The sequence below is a fragment of the Magnolia sinica genome, chromosome 14 (assembly GCF_029962835.1).
Source record: "Magnolia sinica isolate HGM2019 chromosome 14, MsV1, whole genome shotgun sequence".
NCBI classification, from domain to species: domain Eukaryota; kingdom Viridiplantae; phylum Streptophyta; class Magnoliopsida; order Magnoliales; family Magnoliaceae; genus Magnolia; species Magnolia sinica.
The window spans coordinates 761,526-781,015 of record NC_080586.1 but is presented as its reverse complement, the minus strand read 5'-3'; the positions used below and the strand labels follow the sequence as shown (position 1 = coordinate 781,015).

General features: G+C 39.7%; 2 protein-coding genes across 4 annotated transcripts; both read left to right on the top strand.

Moving 5' to 3' along the window:
- The first annotated feature begins 484 nt into the window (after positions 1 to 484).
- LOC131224692 (ferredoxin C 2, chloroplastic) lies at positions 485 to 5,103 on the top strand. The gene is made up of 6 exons (XM_058219997.1): positions 485 to 865; positions 1,509 to 1,572; positions 2,993 to 3,081; positions 3,908 to 3,976; positions 4,551 to 4,595; positions 4,715 to 5,103. The coding sequence occupies exons 1-6, from the start codon at positions 614 to 616 to the stop codon at positions 4,757 to 4,759; spliced, it is 564 nt and encodes a 187-aa protein (XP_058075980.1). The 5' UTR covers positions 485 to 613; the 3' UTR covers positions 4,760 to 5,103.
- Positions 5,104 to 8,916: 3,813 nt separating this feature from the next.
- LOC131224688 (DEAD-box ATP-dependent RNA helicase 50) lies at positions 8,917 to 19,248 on the top strand. Of its 3 annotated transcripts, none has more exons than XR_009161125.1 (8): positions 8,917 to 9,305; positions 11,142 to 11,797; positions 13,360 to 13,554; positions 13,921 to 14,108; positions 15,703 to 15,916; positions 16,495 to 16,626; positions 17,041 to 17,214; positions 17,881 to 18,018. XR_009161125.1 is itself a non-coding variant. In XM_058219986.1 (8 exons), exons 1-8 carry the CDS (start codon positions 8,978 to 8,980, stop codon positions 19,154 to 19,156), a joined length of 2,115 nt encoding a protein of 704 aa, XP_058075969.1. In that variant the 5' UTR covers positions 8,918 to 8,977; the 3' UTR covers positions 19,157 to 19,248. The 3 variants fall into 3 exon arrangements, 2 of the variants coding, with proteins under 2 accessions (XP_058075969.1, XP_058075968.1); XM_058219986.1 differs by lacking the exon at positions 17,041 to 17,214 and adding an exon at positions 18,910 to 19,248 and having other exon boundaries at positions 8,918 to 9,305; positions 11,160 to 11,797; positions 17,881 to 18,053; XM_058219985.1 differs by lacking the exon at positions 17,041 to 17,214 and adding an exon at positions 18,910 to 19,248 and having other exon boundaries at positions 8,918 to 9,305; positions 17,881 to 18,053.
- The last annotated feature ends 242 nt before the right edge of the window (positions 19,249 to 19,490 follow it).

Sequence of the window (19,490 nt, the reverse complement as noted above, 5' to 3'; positions counted from 1 at the left end):
TTGGGTTAGCTTGTTAGTAAACACCCACGTCAGTACACACACTTCATGCAAACGGACCCACGAAATACAGGCGCGGGTCCCGGCATGTCAGGTGCGTAAGGGGAGGAGGTCGTTTTATACTCTGGCAGAGCGCGATGCCTGATCCGAAATGGCTCCAAAAATTGCACACCAAAGGCCGCGTACATTAAATTAATTTAAACCGTCCAAATTGCAGATTGTGAATAGGTAATTCATCACATAAAATCATATATGTTTGAACAATCCTGACCTTTGATCTTTAGGTACATATCTTCTGAATTCAGATTGTTGATTATATTTTATTTCAACCGTCCAAAGATATACGCCAATCGATCAAATGGGTGATCCAATTAGTGGCCATTTTGGTGTATCATCCATCCAAGTAGTGGATCACAACAAGTTAGACGGTTTAATCTGATTTACTTGTGTGCCACGTGTACATTTTCAAAGTGCCCCAAAAGAGCAGAGATCGAAAGACTGAAAATGTTATCCAGTTGCGGATAGCATTGGCTGCTACGAGAGAGAGAGAGAGAGAGAGAGAGAGAGGAAATGGTGGTGTAGAGAGAAGAGTAGAGCAGAGAAGAATCGGGAGAGGATGGAATTAGCTAGCAGCTGGTCTTATTTGTGCTCTTCTTCTCATAAAAAAAGCAAGGGATTGCAGCTGCAGAAGAAGAACCAAAACACAGCATGCTCTCTCCGAATCGGAACCATAAAAGCAGAGCTTGGAACGGCTGCTCCAATCTCCGATCCTAATCCTTTTTCTCCTTCAATTCCCCAAACTCCCATTCACAGCGTCACCGTTCACGACCGACAGCGAGGTGTCTCTCATAGCTTCCTCGTTCCTGAGGTCTCTCTCTCTCTCTCTCTCTCTCTCTCTCTCTCTCTCTCACTCTGTGTGTGTGTGTGTGGTTTTTCTGATTTTTTTTTTGGTTTTTTAGGCTCTCTAATTTTCTTGGTTTAAAGGGTTTTTTTGTGTCATTTATGCACATTTGTGTCTGTGTGGTGTTTTTTAAAATTTTTTTTTTTTATTCGAATATGCAATTAGGTACTATTGTTTCCGTCCTTTCAGTGATCCCGGCCATTGATCTAGTGGTCCTCATCGCGGATGGGCGAAACTGAAAAAGCCTTCCCCATCGGGCAATCCTGTCCATCCAACAAATTGACACGAAAATGGATGGTTAAAAAGAAGACAACCGACCACATGTAATAGGATAAAGTCTGTTGATCAGACTGATGGAGTGATTCGATGAGGGTGTCCATCTCCTGTTCAAGGATGGCCCACTATATGGACAGCTTGGATCAATGTAATATGGGTCCTACCTGTTTGGATGGAATGCTGATCCAATTAAAATGGCAGTAATTCAGGCCACCAACTGTATAATACCTCATCATCACTACAAAGGCCTTCTTGCATTCTTTCTTTGTTTCTTTATGTATTTTCCAATCAAATAGCTGATACTATCAACATGTGTTTTTGGATTCAATTGCAGGATCAATACATCTTACACACTGCAGAAGCTCAGAACATATCCCTGCCATTTGCTTGTAGGCATGGTAAGTTAATTAGACACCGACAATGCTTTCTTAGCATTTTTCTATGGTTTCTTAAAACTTCAAATTGTACCAAAGATGGCATCAAGTTCACACCCATCTTGGTGATACTTATTCATGTTTACTTCCAGTGAGATATGTCTACAGAATGTATGTGGGTTTGTAGTTTTTTCCTTCCTTAAAAAAAAAAAAAAAAAAAAAAAAAAAAGGTAGGGCCATGGTCTAGTGATCCAGACCGTATGTTTGTTGCGACCCACCATGGATGGACCATGAACAGAAAATCTTCTTGATATGACAATTCCGACGTTAATTACGACAGTCCACATTCAACTGGAACTAGGCCCTATCGATTCATAAGGGGTGATTTGGATGGTGGTAAACGGTTTAAGTTGTAAATGATTTATGGCCTATCTGTTTGGCTTTAAGTTGTAAATGATTTACTAGTAAATCATTTAGAGTGTTTAGATAGCCTGTAAATGGTTTATATCCTGTAATTGTGCATTCACACCTGAGATAGTTCAGAGAAGTTATTCATTAAAAAACATTCAAATGGCATAGAAGAGTGGATTTTGAAGTCTCACTAAAGCTTATGGTTGATCCTCACATAAAACCAAGCAGTAGGTGAGCCATAGAAGTGGGCCCACGAATTCAAATGCTCTTTTATAACGTTGGCAGCAAGATCTGCTGTCCTTGGAGGGAGGGAGGGCATTGGGGTTCTCAAATACAACGGAGAGAGGGAGGTGCGTATCTCCTCGCCTTAAAAAAAGAGCCATTGGAGGCTTCTTGCTTGTAAATCACTTGCTACCAAATGAAATCCCTGCTTTTTGCTAGTGAATGAAAAGGGGGAAAATGTAGTAAATCATTTACAAGCATTTTAGGGCGTCCAAATGCAATTTGTAAATGATTTGTTAATAAGTCATTTACAACTAGCCTCATTTACCACCATCCAAAGGGCCCCTAAGGTTTTTCAATCTGGGTGATCTTTGGGCATGTTCCATCCATAGTGGGGGTTTTTTGTTTTTTTAGTTTTTTTTTTAATATTTTTTTTACAGGTGGGGCCCATAGTCTAATAATCCAGACTGTATATTTGTTGTGACCCACCATGGATGGAGCATGAACACAAAATCTCCTTGATAAGACAATTCCATCATTAATCATGACAGTTCACATTCAACTGAAACTAGGCCCAATATCGATTCATAAGGTCATCCAATCTGGGTGATCTTTGGGCAAGTTCCATCCATAGTGAGTCGCGTCAGGCCAACAGTCTCGATCACTAAAACCTGGGCCCCACTTTTACAAACTTAAAATCTGTGTACACCCTGCAGATATCAGCTTGGGGATCCTATAATTCTTCACTAGTAATAACCTTGTTCTCTTGATGATGAATGAGAATGATAGTGGATGCATTTCATTTTAACAGGTTGCTGTACTAGCTGTGCTGTTCGAGTGAAATCTGGAGAAATAAGACAGCCTGAGGCCCTTGGAATATCAGCTGAACTTAAATCTAAGGTTGTCATGATTTCATGCTTCTATTGAGTCCCTCTGAACATGATTGGGTGATAACTCGTCGTCTTCTGTCTTACATATCATGAATTGAACTCTTTCTGTCAGAATCTCATTCCTTGTTAGGGTCCAGTTGCGGAAGCTGTTTTCCTTTCCCTTGTTTGCTATGCATTTAAAATAGAACTGGGTAATGGGTTTCTCCCAGCAATTGAATCTGAGTTTTGATGCACAAGCACATTGAGTTGTGAGCATTTGATCCCATCAAAGAAATAGCAAAATGCTGTTTACTACAGTCGTCAAAATAATTAGCCCTCAGAATGCAGTTACTTTTCTTTCTAGTCCAACTCGAAAGGAACATAATTGCGACGTTGGAGCCCACAGCCCCACACCCTCAACATGAATGATAGGGAGGAAGCTTCTATTTGGTTATTTCCACTTCATTATAGAAATAATTGCAATTCAATTCACTAATGCATCCAAACACAACCTGAGTTTCATACGCACATTTGCATAGGGAATTTTCCTCGAAGATGAGGAATCATCTTCCCTTGCTTCCCGTATGGGCTGTTGTATAATTCATATTTAAAATTTTAAAATCCCATGAATTACCTTTGGTTTTGGTGCAGACACTTTACTGGGGTCAGCAAATAACTGGCAGTTTATTATGTTTTTTATTCCACTAATCTTAGTGGAATGTTATAGGAAGTTAACTGGCACAAAACTCCAAACATTTACAAGCTGCTTTACATGTGACTCTGTTGGTCAGCGCTTATTCTTTCTCTGTCTTGAAAATTAATGAAATATCATTGTTGCATGTTCCTTCTCATTTCAGGGCTACGCTCTTCTGTGTGTGGGCTTCCCATCTTCTGATATTGAAGTTGAAACTCAAGATGAGGATGAGGTAAAATCCAAATTGAGACGACAACATTTTGCATAGAGAAAAAACATCCATAACTTTAAAACAGTTCCATTTGTGGGTGTTTGGATGGAGGAAATTAAAATGTCTACCTGGAACGCCAACATGGAATCCTTAGGAAATGGAAAACTGCAGATTCCAATGGTAATTTTGTTGCTTGGCTTGGATTGCAATTTTCCATGGAAATATTAAAAGGTCAACGCTTAAACATCATGAGGTGTCTCTCAAAGCCTTGGGAATCTATGCAGCAGCTTGATATCAATATGCAAAGCTTTTGAGTAAAAACTTGGATGTGTAAATTGAGTTCTGACTCTACTCCTTTACCCAAATGGGTAAAAAGTAGGTTTCCTTGGAAAACCTTTTCATTTCCATAATATTCACATTGCCAAACACCTGCGTTTCAACTTCCTAGCATTTCAACATTGAGGTCTCAGGTTCGAGCTCAGCTTACCTATCAAGGAAAAAAACGAAAAAGAAAAAACTAAAAACCCCATTCCAATAAACTTCATGTTGATACCTGTTTTAAGTTAATTGAATTTGAAATCATGTGGATGTGCAGGTATATTGGCTTCAATTTGGAAGATATTTCGCCCGAGGACCTGTTGTAAGTTATCAAGCCCAGCCTTCTTAAAATTTGGGGGGGGGGAGGAGGGAGGGAATACTGTCAAAAATCACTCACCAGGAAATTTGATATCTTTTGCTCTGTTTATTCACTTATTGCAGGAAAGGGATGACTATGCGCTGGAACTGGCTATGGGTGATGAATAATGCATGAAGTGAGGGTTCTTCTTCAACCGCAGGGCAAGCTGCTTTGCTTGAGCCGGTTTTGTACATGTATTTCTACCATCTATTTGATGTAATATTGGCATTCTGCATAGATATAGTCCATGGTGTTGGCTTCCTGAAGATTCAGTTCTGCTGTATTCAAATATTTCCAAAAATAAAAATAAAAAATCCTGAGAAATAGAATAGATTTCTGCTTTCAATAAAAGAGTGGTGTTTCGCCAATTCATTTCCTGGCCTCATAACTTTCCGGAGCTTCTGAGACAGCCTCACTATCTCTGTTCTGACGCACTATTTCTTCTTAATCCATAGACACTTCTTGAAGCTGATCTTGTTTGTAGCTTCCGTATTCTTGGATTCCCAATAGGATTTGGACCTCTTCAATTAAAGCATAAGAATTTCATTCCACCAATCTTTGTCCAAGGGACAGAAACCAAGCATATCCAGAAAAGCAAATCTAACAGAGGTTAGCTTGCTGTGCTTATCAGCATTTGAGTGATGTTGCTTTTGTTGTGTTTAGAGTTGTTTCAAAACACATATGGAGGTGTTTTTTCTCAAATGGCATATGCGATCGTATGCAATCCAACGGGGCTGTGCGCATATGCAATCACGATCACATATGCCATCGCACAGCCTCCATTTTTTTTTTTTTTGGAAAAAGTTAAAAACAATTGCAAAAATTGAGGAAAATAGAAAAATTATGTAAAAATATTACAAGCATAGGGAATAGTCTTTCATAGTTTTATTACTAATTTCATTAATTTTTTATATTTATTATTCTATACTATGTAAAAGAATTACAAGCGTAGGGAATTGTCTTTTATAGCTTTATTACTAATTTCATCAAAATTTTGTAATATTTATTAGACTATTAGACTATAACAAATCAACTAACAAGTACTAAAATGTATATTAAAAAATGTGAAAAAACAACAGAGAAAATTTTCCCATGTGATTTTGAACAAAGATAATTTAAACTAGAAATTTATTGATGTGAGTTTGATTTTGAAAATTATGCCATAATTGCATACTTATGGCATGTGTGACTGCATTAATGCCCAATGGTCATAACCAGTATATGCTATCAAAATGGCGTATACGATCACATGTGACAACATTGGTTTTGTCTCATCTTGGATAGGGAAGAGATTGAAATCACCTTCAAATTGTGCTTACAGGCTTGCGCGCCTCCCCTTCTAGAGACTATCCATTCAGCAGCATGGGAGTGGGCGTGCCCTATGCAATTTTTCGCACATGCACACCAAGCCAGGTTGCAGTTGGGGGTCGCATATGTGAGTGTGGTTATGTCCCTTGCCATGTGTATATTTTTAATGGGGATTTCAAAATCAAATTCATGTAACGGTTTTTATTTAATTTGTGTAACGATTTTATTTTAATAATTGCAATCTTTTTGTCCTTGATGCAAGAACCATTCCAAAAAGAAAATCTCTACTCTATATATAAACGGTAGCAAAGAAAATCTCTCTCTCTCTCTCTCTCTCTCTCTCTCTCTCACATTCTTTTGATTATATTGTGCAACTAGACTAGAGTCTAATGCAGTTCCAAGGTGGGTTGTTTAATCTTAGGGACTGCTCTACTGTAGAACCTTTGTACCATTGTGGAGTAGAATTAGTTCTAAACATAGTGACGTGGCTGTAATTGGTCTGGTCCAGCGACCCCACAGCTGCTTCAACAAAGTGCTTCTACTGCTACAGCAAATCTAAAAAATATCCACCGGTTCACACAACAACCACCATCCTAATTTAATGCAAAGGTGAGATGTTTTCAGTTCTTGGCCTCTTTGAGCTGATGGCTTGGAAGGCTGTAGACGATGGTTCCCAATTTTCTAGCATGAGTTGATACAGGCTAACATGTTTGAAGGTGTGCTGGCGTGCAAGGCTGCTGAAGATCATTTTCTTCCATTTGACAGTACATGCCCACAGCAGTTTTTTTTTTTTTTTTTTTTAATGATGAAGAATTGAAGTAATTCGTTTAGCTAGCAATCTGTCTAATGTTATATTTCTAGGTTGCAGTTGCTCATATTCTCCCACATCAAGCCACGTTTGGATGCAGAAGTGAGTAGAATTGAAAATGCTCAGTTTAATCAGGAATTGATAATGCTTTATATTATTCATCATGAAATGTTTGTCCTCGTGTTGCATTTACGTTCTTCCCACCGCTGTTTCCAACTAGAAATTAACATTGTTGTGATTTTGGAGAAATCACTATTTGGTTATTTCCACCCTAATAGTAGTAGTTGCAATCCAATCAGATGGTGCACTCAAACAGTTGCTTAACACATTAATGTCTAATTGAGACCATAGCTCAACATGATGGTGCCATGACTAGCAAGCAAATGTGAGCCTATGAGATTTTCATAGCTCACCTACCAAAAGCATTGAGGAAAATTGATACGGGACAATTAATCACTTGCTCTAAAAGCCTGCTCCGACAAAGCATGGTGAATTAATTCATTTATCTTATAGTTCAGGCCCTATATTCCATAGGTTAGACGGTCGGATCAACATAAAATAAAAATTCTATAACTAAAATACTCTCCTAATGAATTCACATGCATCATTCCAAAGTGAGGTCTTCCTGACGCATGTCTAATACAGGTGGGGTCTTCAAAATAGCTCGGCACGCCTCATTTTAAACTTGTCTTCCATTTACAAAGAATGCTACGTTGATGTGGGTGGTCGTCTCTGTCTCTGATACACCCGAGTAAGTTGTTTGATGTCCCTATAAAAAAATACTACTTGTTGCAATCTAATTGAGCCATATCATCACACACTGCATTTAATGCAGCAATGCAATAACATTAATATTGACGTCGACCAATCACGATGTAGGAAATCAAGATTTCTGTGCTTGTGGCAAGCAGAGGATCTGAATTCTTTGTTCAGGGATCCACGCCACTGATATGGTGGGGCCCACTTATATGATGGACCCATCTACACCAAAGTTCTCTTTCCACATAGGAAAAGCTTAAACTTTACCCAATGCTTATGAAAGAAAATGCAATAAATGTCTCACTGCTACTGAGATAGCTGATCTTTTTCTAAAGTGGGGAATTTTTGGTGCTGTAAATCAACGGTGTGGATTGCTGGACCATGCACATTGGGTAATTGAAGAAAGTGTGGATTTTGCAGCAGAAATTAGATAATATCAGAAACGTAAGAGTTTCTATAAACTCAATTAGAAAAGATGGCTAGGAATAACTAATCCACGGCAAGGTTTTCTGTTTGTGATGGACTGCAAAGTCTGGTGCAAAAGACAAAGGAACCCACAGTTTAAAAGGGTCGGCCTTTGGATTGGCAGGGTCCCACATGAATCCACAGGCGCCCTTATTGACGTAATGGGATGATCCTAGCCGACCATCCAGAGCCTACGTCATGCATGAGAGTAAACATTTTTTCAGCTCATTTAAGGACGTTATTAAAAAACTCAAGTAGATCCAAATCTTGGTGGACCACACTACTGGAAAAAACGTTGAATGATTATTAAAAGTTTTTTTTAGGCCACAAAAGTTTTGGATCAAGATCATCGTTGTGTTTTCCCTTCATCTGGTTCTAGTTTGATCTTATCAAAGGATTGGATAGCAAAAAATAAAATAAAATTTATGGATATACTTATTTTGGGCCTTGAGAAATTTTTAATGGTGAGTGTTCAATCATCACTGCTTCTAATGGCATGGTACACTTGAGATGTGGATATGCTCGGGACCATGTCCTAAAATGGGCTGTAAAAATGAATAGATGGAGTGGATATACAACATATGATCGAGGTGGGGATGGAAAATAAGCAATTCTTTTTCCATTTCATCCAGTTCTGTTTCACTTTTTCAACGGATTGGATGGCAAATAAACGCTGCGGATCTGCTTACAGTGGGCCTTAGGAAGTTTTCAATGGTGAGCGTTCAATCATCACTGTTTCTAGTGGTGTGGTAAACTTGAGATTTGGATATGCTTAATTTTTGGGCCCTTGTCCTAAAATGGTCTGTAAAAACGGATGGACGGAGTGGATATACAACATATGATCAAGGTGGGCCCTATGGTAGGGTAACAGCCCATTAAGCTGTTACCCTAATCGGCGCCTCATGCAGGGTGGAAATAGACATTCATCCTTTCAAGGAATTCGGAGAAGAAATATCTTATCCAAGAGAGAGAGAGTCGACTCAAGCAGCAACAGAAAGAGGAAGAAATGTTGGCGAAAGCTCCTCTAAAATTGCCGGAATCCCTGCAATATTTCAAGAAAGAGAGACTCCTCTTCGCTAGTGAGCGAATGAGATGCCCCAAATCAGCGCCTTTTTCTGTCAGGGCTGCTTACACTCGGAAACCCACTGGAACTCCCGGTGCTTATCAGCTGATTGACGATGACACTGGTGACAAATTCATTGTCTGGGGCGGCGCCGATGATGCTCCTGATTCTCCCATTCCTCCCAAAAAGATCCTTTCTTGGAAGCCTGGTAATGCCCGTTCCCGCCAACACGTAGAGAAGAAGGGTAACATGCAGGGAACTCGAATGGGAGGTATGCTTTCTTTAATTTGGTTTTCTTTTCTTGATTTTGTTTATGGGGAAATAGTGATTAGGATTGAATTATGTATTTTTATTTTAGAACTGAATAAAGCGAAGACCTTTTCATGGCACCCAAATCGCTGGATGAATTCTTGCTTCATCCATTACACTAAGCAGTTGGGTGCTGTGGAAATATTCGGGATTTCTTTCCGCCCCATGTTAACATCACAGGTAAAAATGCATCCAATGTTGATTTGGGTGGAAATGCATCTTGGTGAGGGAGTGTGACCCGCGGGGAAAGTTACTCAATTGCTTCTCCAAGTGTAGTGCCTAGCAGTACTCTTATTGACAGTCATGTCATGCACTAGTCAGCCTATTCCCCAAGTTCAAAAACCCAGTATTATGAACCAAACCGCTAGGATGCAAGAGAAGGGAAGAATGCTTCTATTGTTCAAGACAATTGCCCTGCCCCCTGCAAATGAGGCTTGAAGGGGTATTCATAGTATCAGGGTCTTGGTTTCCCGTCCAAAAGGTAGTTAGGCAGTTACACTAATGCAGGGGCATTTTCACACTAGGCTCGAGTGGGGTTGCTTGTGGGATGCAAGGGCACACTCGAGTGGGTGGTCCGTGTGAGGCGGGTGGCTCATCTGAGGCGGTACCCATGTGATTTGGGGCCCACGAGGGGGGTTCAGCCGAGGTCCTAGCCCATGCGATGTGGGGCCTGGTTATGAGATAAAGGGATTAATTCGCCATGCTCTATCAGTTTGAGCTTTTATAGTAAGTGGTTAATTGTCCTGCATCAAAGTGATATTAGAAAAGGAGGTTTCGTGTTTGAGACTCCTCACCAGGGGTGATTAATGCAGGGGCATCTTCACACCGGGCTCTGTATCGTAACGGTAACCATTACCATTACGAAAAACCTTGATTTTCATGCTAGTATTTGGGCTTTTGGTGCAACATGTGTCAACAACCATGCTTCATCTAGCTATCATCTAACAGTTAAGGTATTCCATAATGGTAACGGTGACCGTAACGGCCACCATTGTTACCATTACGATGCGGGCTATAACGGTAACGGCCACCATTGTTACCTTTACGATGTGGGCTGTAATGGCTGTTATGCTCTCTCTCTCTCTCTCTCTCTCTCTCTCTCTCTCTTTTTCTTCTTCTTCTTCTTTTTTCTATTGAAAAAAAAAACCCGAAAAGCCTGTATTGGCCCCATAATGGGCTGTTACGGGTCCATTACAGCCTTTATTGGGGACGTAACAAACTGTTATGGGTTCATTACAGCCTTTATGAGGGCTGTAACGGCTTTTACGGGTCATTTTATCCGTAACGGCCATTACGACCTTTACGACCCCATAACGTGTAACGGTTGCCACTGTTACCTTTACGTAACGGCCTTTACGGCACACCATGCTAACAGTGCAAAGCAAGTGGCCCCCCCTTCACATTACCACTTGCATCTGATGTGCATTGCCTCTGTCTTTCCACATCTGATCATTTCCTTCATTGTTACTTGCCCAATTTCATTTAAAAATCAGTTAAGCCTGATTGTTTGTTGGAAATTAGTGCCCCTGTGCGCGCGCACCAAAAAAAAAAAAAAAAAAAAAAGCAATTCCCAAATTATCCCGGTGATTTTTAATCTTGCTCCTTCTCAGAAATGCACTGGAGATGGATGTTTCTATGACCATGAATAATACCTCTTTTTCTTTATTCCTTTGGGAATTTATCGTGTAGACCATTTATGGCTTCAAGATTGATGTTTTCGGATCGTCCCTCACTATAAGATAGTAATTTCAGGCTATTCTGATGTTTCCTTTTTCGCATTCATGTCCTAAGGTTGCAGAGGTTTTTGATACCACAGGAGTTGAACCGACTATTTCTACTGTGAATGGTGGTAAAACCACACCCAGTGCAGGCATCTTTTCTGCAAGTTTTGGTAGATTAAAGGCTCAACGTGTAAGAGCACTGATTAAAAAATCTCCCCGAATAAAGCAAGAAAATATTGATAGTAGGAGGTTGGACAATGAAGATATGCTTTCAGATCAATCTGATGGCTCAGATTCAGAAGAAGAGTTTGTGGTGAGAGAGCATGGGTATAAAGGAAGCATGTTAACAGCAGCCCGGGAGCAAATTGCGAAAGATAATGTGCTAGGTAATGAGATGATTCCGGATACTAACCATTCTTATGCCATCCCAAAATACAATCGTAAGCCTGTTTTGGAAGATCAGAGTACATCGGTGAAAGCTCGTGGAGGTAATTCGGTAGTAACTGAACGAAATGTTGCAGTCCCAAGAGCCGCTTCTTCCTTAAGAGGATGGAGTAATTCTAGTTCATACCAGAAGACTATGGTTGATTTGACATATCCTTCCAAGCAGCGGAAGAAAATGTCCGCCGATGGTGGATTTTTCAGCAGGAAATCGTTTAAAGATTTAGGATGCAGCGAGGATATGATCGAGTCTCTGAGGGCTCAGCTTTTCATTCGGCCTTCACACATTCAGGTGCATCTTATGTCATGCCTCTCTAATCATGATCATGATCATCATCATTTAAGCCTTAACCAACTAACTAGGGTCGGCTACATGAATATTGTTCTGCCTTTTTTTTTTGAGAGGTTATTGTTCTGCCATTTCACTCTATCAAGGGCCATAACTTACAGTTACTACCGCCACCCACATCCTTTTGGGCTTTCCCCTTGCCCTTTTAGAGCCATCAACTTGTACTCACTAACTCCTAACTGACACAGATCTTGGTCTCCATTCATTAAACATCTAACGCCTCTCTAAATAACAGTTTTTGGGTACTGTGTTTTGCAGCTGCCAGGTCAGCATTACAGCCTTTTCTTTTTCTTTTAATAACAGTTTTCTATTCATTAAAAAAAATCATGTCATCATGTCAACTAGACATGTGATGGCATGCATCTGTTTCATGGATTGAGGGATTACCTGTTTGTTTGACCACCATGTTATTGTTGGATTATTGATCCTCATTACATTGTTTTTATGTTTCTTATTCTTTTAGATGACATCATGATTTGATGGGTTGGATTATTGGTTTCCCAGGATTTTCATGTCGGACGCCTTGCATACATGTGTATATTACCTAGCTTTTGATTTCATGTAATAGCAATGTTTTAAATAGCTTACACTATGTAGCTTAGCTAAGCTTGCATGCTCCATAGCTCGTGAAAATAGCTCAAGTCACCCATAGCCTACACTTGTCACAAGCTACGTACCTTACGCTAAAATTTATTTTTCACTAAAACATTAAAAACAATTAATATTTGCAATGGTTTGTTACATTTTTCTATTTTCAATAAAAGTTAGTTAATCATTTCAACGATTTATGTAAAGTAAAATAATGTAAGTAACATTATCAACTCAATAATAATAATAATAATAATGTAACTAACATTTCTTTCACCGCTTTTGGTGTCCTTTCACTAATAGTTACTATTACTTCTCAATTTTTTTTTATTAACTCGGTCCGTTGGTGTTTTTTTTTTTTTTGAAAGGTAACGGAAAGTTGGTATTTCTTTATCGTTACTCGTTAGACTTAATCTTTGCCATATTTTCCCTATTATTTTAGGTTGTGGTTGGTTGCACCAAATATCATGAAATTTTATGATATTTTGCACCAAAATTTTTATGATATTTGGTACAACCAACTGCAACCATAATTAAAAATTTAGAAGTGGCATGTAGCTTATGCATGCTACATAGCTTACGCCTCATGCTTCAGAGAGGTGAAGCCCCGCTACACACTCTTCACTATTTAAAACATTGTGTAATAGTAGTAAGGTTGCGAAGCTGTTTAGTTGGAACCACCAAAATCAAATCATCAATTGAACTTTTTCACTTAATCGTGGACTGTTTCATTCTTTCTACAGAGTCATTTCCTGGATTTACTGACCTTTTTTTTTTAATTTTTAATTTTTTAAAATTTTTAATCTTTAGATCCACATGCATGCTTGTTCAGTGGTGCCTGCTATGTTAAAATGTTCCATGCAACCATGAGTTAAACTGGTGTTTGCATAATTTGCTACTTTGATATGCAAATGTAGGCAATGGCATATGTGCCCGTTTCGAAAGGAAAAAGTTGTATCATAGCTGATCAAAGTGGATCAGGGAAGACATTAGCGTATCTTGCACCAGTTATTCAGCGTCTAAGGCAAGAAGAGCTACAAGGACTCAGTAAGTCCTCACCAAGAAGTCCTCGGGTGGTTATATTGGTTCCAACTACTGAATTGGCTTCTCAGGTCAATAGCCATTGCACTATCTAGTTTTTATTTTATTTTATTTTTCTTCCTTTGTCACCTCTTCCTGCTAACATTGACTACCAAGCTAGGTTTTAAATCGGTGTATGGGGTATCGTATCGTTCCCCACTGATATGGCCCTGTGTTGCCCTGTATCGCCCTATATCGGGCTGTTTCAGGCTGATATAAGTGGATTGTTCATGGGCAATACCAGTCTGTATCAGGCAATATGTACCAGTTTCGGACGATACTATAGACCTTGCTACTGAGCATTTGATAAACCCAGGATGTTTCATCTAGTTTCATGAACACAGAAAGCATCTTGCTTTCAAGCCTTCAATCTTATGCGATTCCTTAATCATACGCAGGTGCTAAATAATTGCCGATCCATATCAAAGTTTGGGGTCCCATTCAGATCAATGGTTGCAACCGGTGGTTTTCGGCAGAAAACACAATTGGAAAACCTTCAACAAGATTTGGACGTTCTGATAGCAACACCGGGTCGTTTTATCTTCCTCCTCCAAGAAGGCCTTCTGCAGTTAACCAACCTTAAATGGTTAGACACTCCTGCAAATACCATGTTTTTATCCATCTGAGTGTAGTTAAGACAGGAATTATCTGACGGCTTAGGGCTCGTTTGGAAAGTCCAAATTCGACCAAACAGGCTGTTGACTGCCAATAATGGGAATGGGGTGATAACAGCTAAGAGTTCTTTTCATTCTGTCCTGACTTTGTGGTCTGTTTTGCGGACGGGAGCATGCAAAGCATGCTGCCATCAGTGTTTTGAGTAATGGATATGGAGGGTGCACATTTTCATTGCGTCCTTATTTGTAGTAAGGGTCGTGATCCAGTTATACCAGTACCACCGTAACCTTATGGTGGTATCGCCCAGATGTTGGGTTCATGCAATGTATTCACACCATCCAACCCATCCATCAGATGTGTCACCCCCAAAAACATATAACGCCCAATGCTCAGCCTTATCCAAAACTTAAGTGGGCCACAACAAAGGGAACAAGCTAGGAGGGAACTCCCACCCTTGAATTTCATAGGGGCGTACCTGAGTCGTAGAACAGCCTGAAATTTGGCCTGGCCTTCATCTATCCTTGATGAAGGGTCTGGACAGCCTGGATTCTATGAATAAATAACACACAACACACAGGCCCACCACTCTAATCAATGGTGGCTATTCCCTCTCAACATGTTACATGTGCTATGGCCCACCTGAGTTTTGGACTGGACTGATTTTTGGGGACTGGTTTACTTTTTTCGTTTTTGAGGTGACGATCTGCTGGACAGGTTGGATTCTGTGATCACATCACTGGTCCAGTGTTTTAAATAGCTACGGTATGTAGCTTGTAGCTTGCACTACATAGCATAGCATAGCCTTAACCTACATAGCTCATAAAAATAGCTTAAGCCCTGTGTAGCCTATGCTACATGATAATTTGCATACGCTACACGCTACATAGCTCACATTACAAGTTATTTTTCACTACACTATAAAAATCAAGTAATGTTTTAAATGATTGGTTACATTTTTCTATTTTTAATAAAAGTTAGTTATCCTTTTAATGCTTTTAGTAAAATAATATACTTAACAATATTAGCTCAGCTTTGCTGTTCTTTCTTTACCTTTATACTTAATCATGGCCCTTTCCTATTACTTTAGGTTGCGTTTGGTTGCACCAAATATCATGAAATTTTGTTAAATTTCATCGCTAATTGGTATAATTTCGTGCAGAAATCATGAAATTGGTGCAACCAAGCATTACCTTGATTAAAAATCCAGAAGTAAGCGTATGCCTCATGCTTTAGGGGGTGAACACTACGCCACACGCTATTCGCTATTTAAAACACTGAGCTGGCCAGTACCACCGTAAGGATATGGTGGTACACAATACCACTGGAGCGTGCCCCTTCTACTAAAGCGTGATGGCTCATTGCAATCTTTCTGTATTCTTTAATTCTCTGTCTCAAATAGTTGATGGAAATGTACATATGGCTTCAGATGAAATTATTGAATACAGTTCATATGTGCACGAAAAAAAGAAGAAGAAAAGAACAGTCAATGGTGATGAATAAAAAAAAAAACCCCTCAAGGAATACCATGCCTGGATATTGATATGTATTCTACTGTATTCTGTCAGCGCTGTTTTAGATGAGGTAGATATACTCTTTGGTGATGAAGGCTTTGAACAAGTTTTGCAAAGCTTAATTTACTCAGTACCTATGACGACACAATATCTTTTCGTCACTGCAACTTTACCATTGGATATCTACAACAAGCTAGTGCAAGTGTTTCCTGATTGTGAAGCGGTCATGGGACCTGGCATGCACCGTACAAGCTCTGGCCTTGAGGAGGTTGGTTCGTTTACATCTCTCTTTGTTCATGTAATACACATGTATCAAATATTTGTGCTTTTCCTATACATTTGCACAAGTCAGTAGTTTAGAGACAATATATTCGATTGAGACCAAGAGAGATTTTTGCACGAATGTCTGTGTCATAGCTCTTATCCCACTTCCTGCCCCTAGAAAAGATAAAAGAGGATCGCAGACAGAACTCGAAATTAGCAGCCAAGTAAAAGAAGAGCGGGTACTCTGGGAAGGTTAATGACCATGTTGCACTCACATAATTATCATCATTCCTTGTCCCAGCTATCGGGTGTCAGATTTATGGATCTTATTTTCTGGTCATCTTCAAAATAGTTTTCATGATCGCTGGACAAAAGTTCTAGCTGTCCACCTTAGATTGACCCTACTCCTCTATCTGGACTTGGGATCTGCTGGTACATCACTTTGGCTTCTTAAAATAAAAATAAATTCAGCTAATCATATGTGGAAAGAATAAATTAGGCATACTGCTAACCTTCATTGTTAAAGAGTTTGGGCTTTAGCTGCTGTTATCTGATTTATGCTATTCCCTGATATGCAAGCAGGCTCTTGTAGATTGCAGTGGAGATGATGGAGAGGAGAAAACTCCAGAAACTGCCTTTCTGAATAAAAAATCTGCGCTGCTGCAGATTGTAGAGGAAACACCGGTTCCGAAAACTATTATCTTTTGCAATAAGGTTAGTTTGTTATCAATTCAGTAAACCTTCTTTTGTGGTTACTATCTAGTGTTGGTTCCATTCTACTTGGGACATTTTATTTGATCGCTGCTTTAGAAACAAGTGAGGAAAAACAGAAAGTAAATATAATTAAACAAAAGTGAGATTCTCTTCTTTCGAGCGTTTGGCACTTCAATAACACATTCAAGATTTATCACAAAATGACCATGATCTCATTTATATTTCCACTTGTCTTTTTACTCAAGGACTGGTGATTGGTAACTGGTGCACCTGTGCACATTGCACACTGAAAATTCAGTTGTTTCTTCTGCTCGTAAATACGTCTTTTTCGTGAGCAGTTTTGTTCTTTTGTTGGTGGTCTACCGTTCAACAAAAAGTGACATTCTGTTTTGTGTTTGATTTATGTTGTTTCAGGGGTTTTGCTAAGTGCACATGCATGGGCAATAAAGCTCGTGTACACACCACATGTACCAGCATGTCACATATGTGCAAGATCAAATCTATCCATCTGCTTGGTCTGACTGTCTACATGTTTCCCCAAAACAAAATATGGTCCAATCAGCATGTTGGACCCAATACTGGAAACAGGTAGATGGGTTAGGAAACTTTAGTCAAGTTTGTTTTTTTTTTTTTTTTGCAGAGCTGTACATGTTTTTTGAAAACTGTGATCTTGGGCTAGGGCATCTATATAGTGGTGCCTTTCCGATAGATTGGATTGGATATTGGACCTAACGTGCCATGTTGGCACATGTGTAGCATGTACACGAGCTTTTTTGCATACAGCTTAGCAAAGCTCATATTTAAGATCATTCCATCAAGCGAAAAATAAATTAATCAGGACTGACTGCTTTTTCTTTTTCCCCTTTCAATATCATGAGAAAAACGGCAGCTGAATTTGCATATCTAGCTTCACTTTTTTTTATAAAAAAAATTATTTAAGAATTGGATTTAGTAGGCAACTGATTTGAGAGAGTTCTGGACATGGTGTGCCGTAACAGCCATTACAGGGCCATAAAAGTCGTTACATAAAGGTAATGGTGGCAACCGTTACACATTACGGGGCCATAATGGCTGTTACAGAAAGAATGACCCATAACAGTCCATTACGGGGCCGATACAGCTGTTACAGCTCGTATCATAAAGGTAATGGTGGTGGCCATTACCGCCACTGTTACGGAATAACTTGGTTCTGGGTTGATTTTCCTTATTAAGGCTGGTTGTCTGTACTGAATATCCTCTCATTCATGCCTGCAGATAGAGACATGTAGAAAAGTTGAGAATGTATTGAAACGCATTGATAGGAAAGGACTTCGTCTCCGAGTCTTGCCATTCCATGCGGCTGTGGCACAGGAATTACGTCTCGCAAATATGAAGGAGTTTCTCAGTTCGCAGTCCAAAGATTGTATGTTCCTGATTTGCACTGACAGGTACTGTTATAAGCTGCCTCCATCTATTTATCTTGAATTTAGAACCTACTAACGTGATCACCTACAACTTGACTAGTTAATTTGTATAAATGGAAATTACAATGGTTATGAATTATAGCATCCTGATGCATCTAAACACGAATAGCAGCCTGATGTAGTAGTGCCTGCATTCAGGGTTTGTGGTTTGGGGATCCAAACCGTTGATATGAACCCACAATGAATGGGTGATCACTGGAAACTTCCCAGATTAAGTGATTCCAACCCTTGGATTTGTTGTCTACAAACAAACAGTTGGGAAATAACACATATTGGTCCAAACAAATGTCATGCATTAGATGGATGCAATCATCTAATCTGGGGAATATTTGGATGTTGTCTGCCCATTGTATCAATGGTATGGATCACCGGAACTTGGGCCCCACTTGTACAAAATGGATGCATCAGGACACTGCATTCTGATGCATGAGGACCTGATATTCCACTGCATTGTAATCTAGTTCTATGGCAACAGCAGAACTCAATCAGTCACCCCAGCCATCCCGTTTGTTTTAGGGCCTGTTTTGATGACAAGGTCCCTTCCATGAAAATGTGGGGAAGCCATGAGAATCTTAGGTCTGACCCAGAATGCAAGGCAATGCAATGGCAACAGGTCCTGGCTGGCTGCATTGTCCTGTCTGCTGGAAGTCTAGACATCCGAATTGGCCCTGGGGTCCTCAATGCATTTGATTAGTGCAAACAAGAGCCCCCTTCAAAGGAACTGTGTCATTCTCTTAAAGTGTCTTTTTCTTTTTTCTTTGTTCCTTTTTTTTTTTTTTTTTTTTTAAAAGTAAAAATTTGAATTTTCACTTTGCAACAGAGCATCACGAGGGATAGACTTTGCCAACGTGGATCACGTGGTGCTCTTTGATTTTCCTCGGGATCCAAGTGAGTACGTCCGTCGTGTTGGAAGAACTGCCAGAGGTGCTGGCGGCAAGGGAAGGGCATTTGCATTTGTGGTTGGTAAGCAGGTTTCCTTGGCTCGGAGGATAATGGAAAGAAATCAAAAGGGCCATCCGCTGCATGATGTGCCTGCTGCATATGAACTGGTGAACTCCACACTGTAAATTTGCATGTTCAACCCTTTCTCTGTTGTATCCGAATTTGGTACCTTTTTGTTATTTTAAGTGCAATTAAGTCCATTAATGATTCTCCAAAAGTTCAAACAGTTGCTTCTGATAGATATAATAAAACATTGCTATATGGAACTTTGGGGTGATTATATGGTCCTGATGCATCAGGGGGTGCCCAGGATGTACAAGTGGGGCACAGAGTTTGGTGATCCAGACCATTGATCTGATGGGACCCACCATGAAAGGATGCCCCAACAATTTCACGAATGGAGGTACTGGCCACCCACAATCTTTGACCCTTGTTCCAGAGATTTGTCTGTCCTTTCAT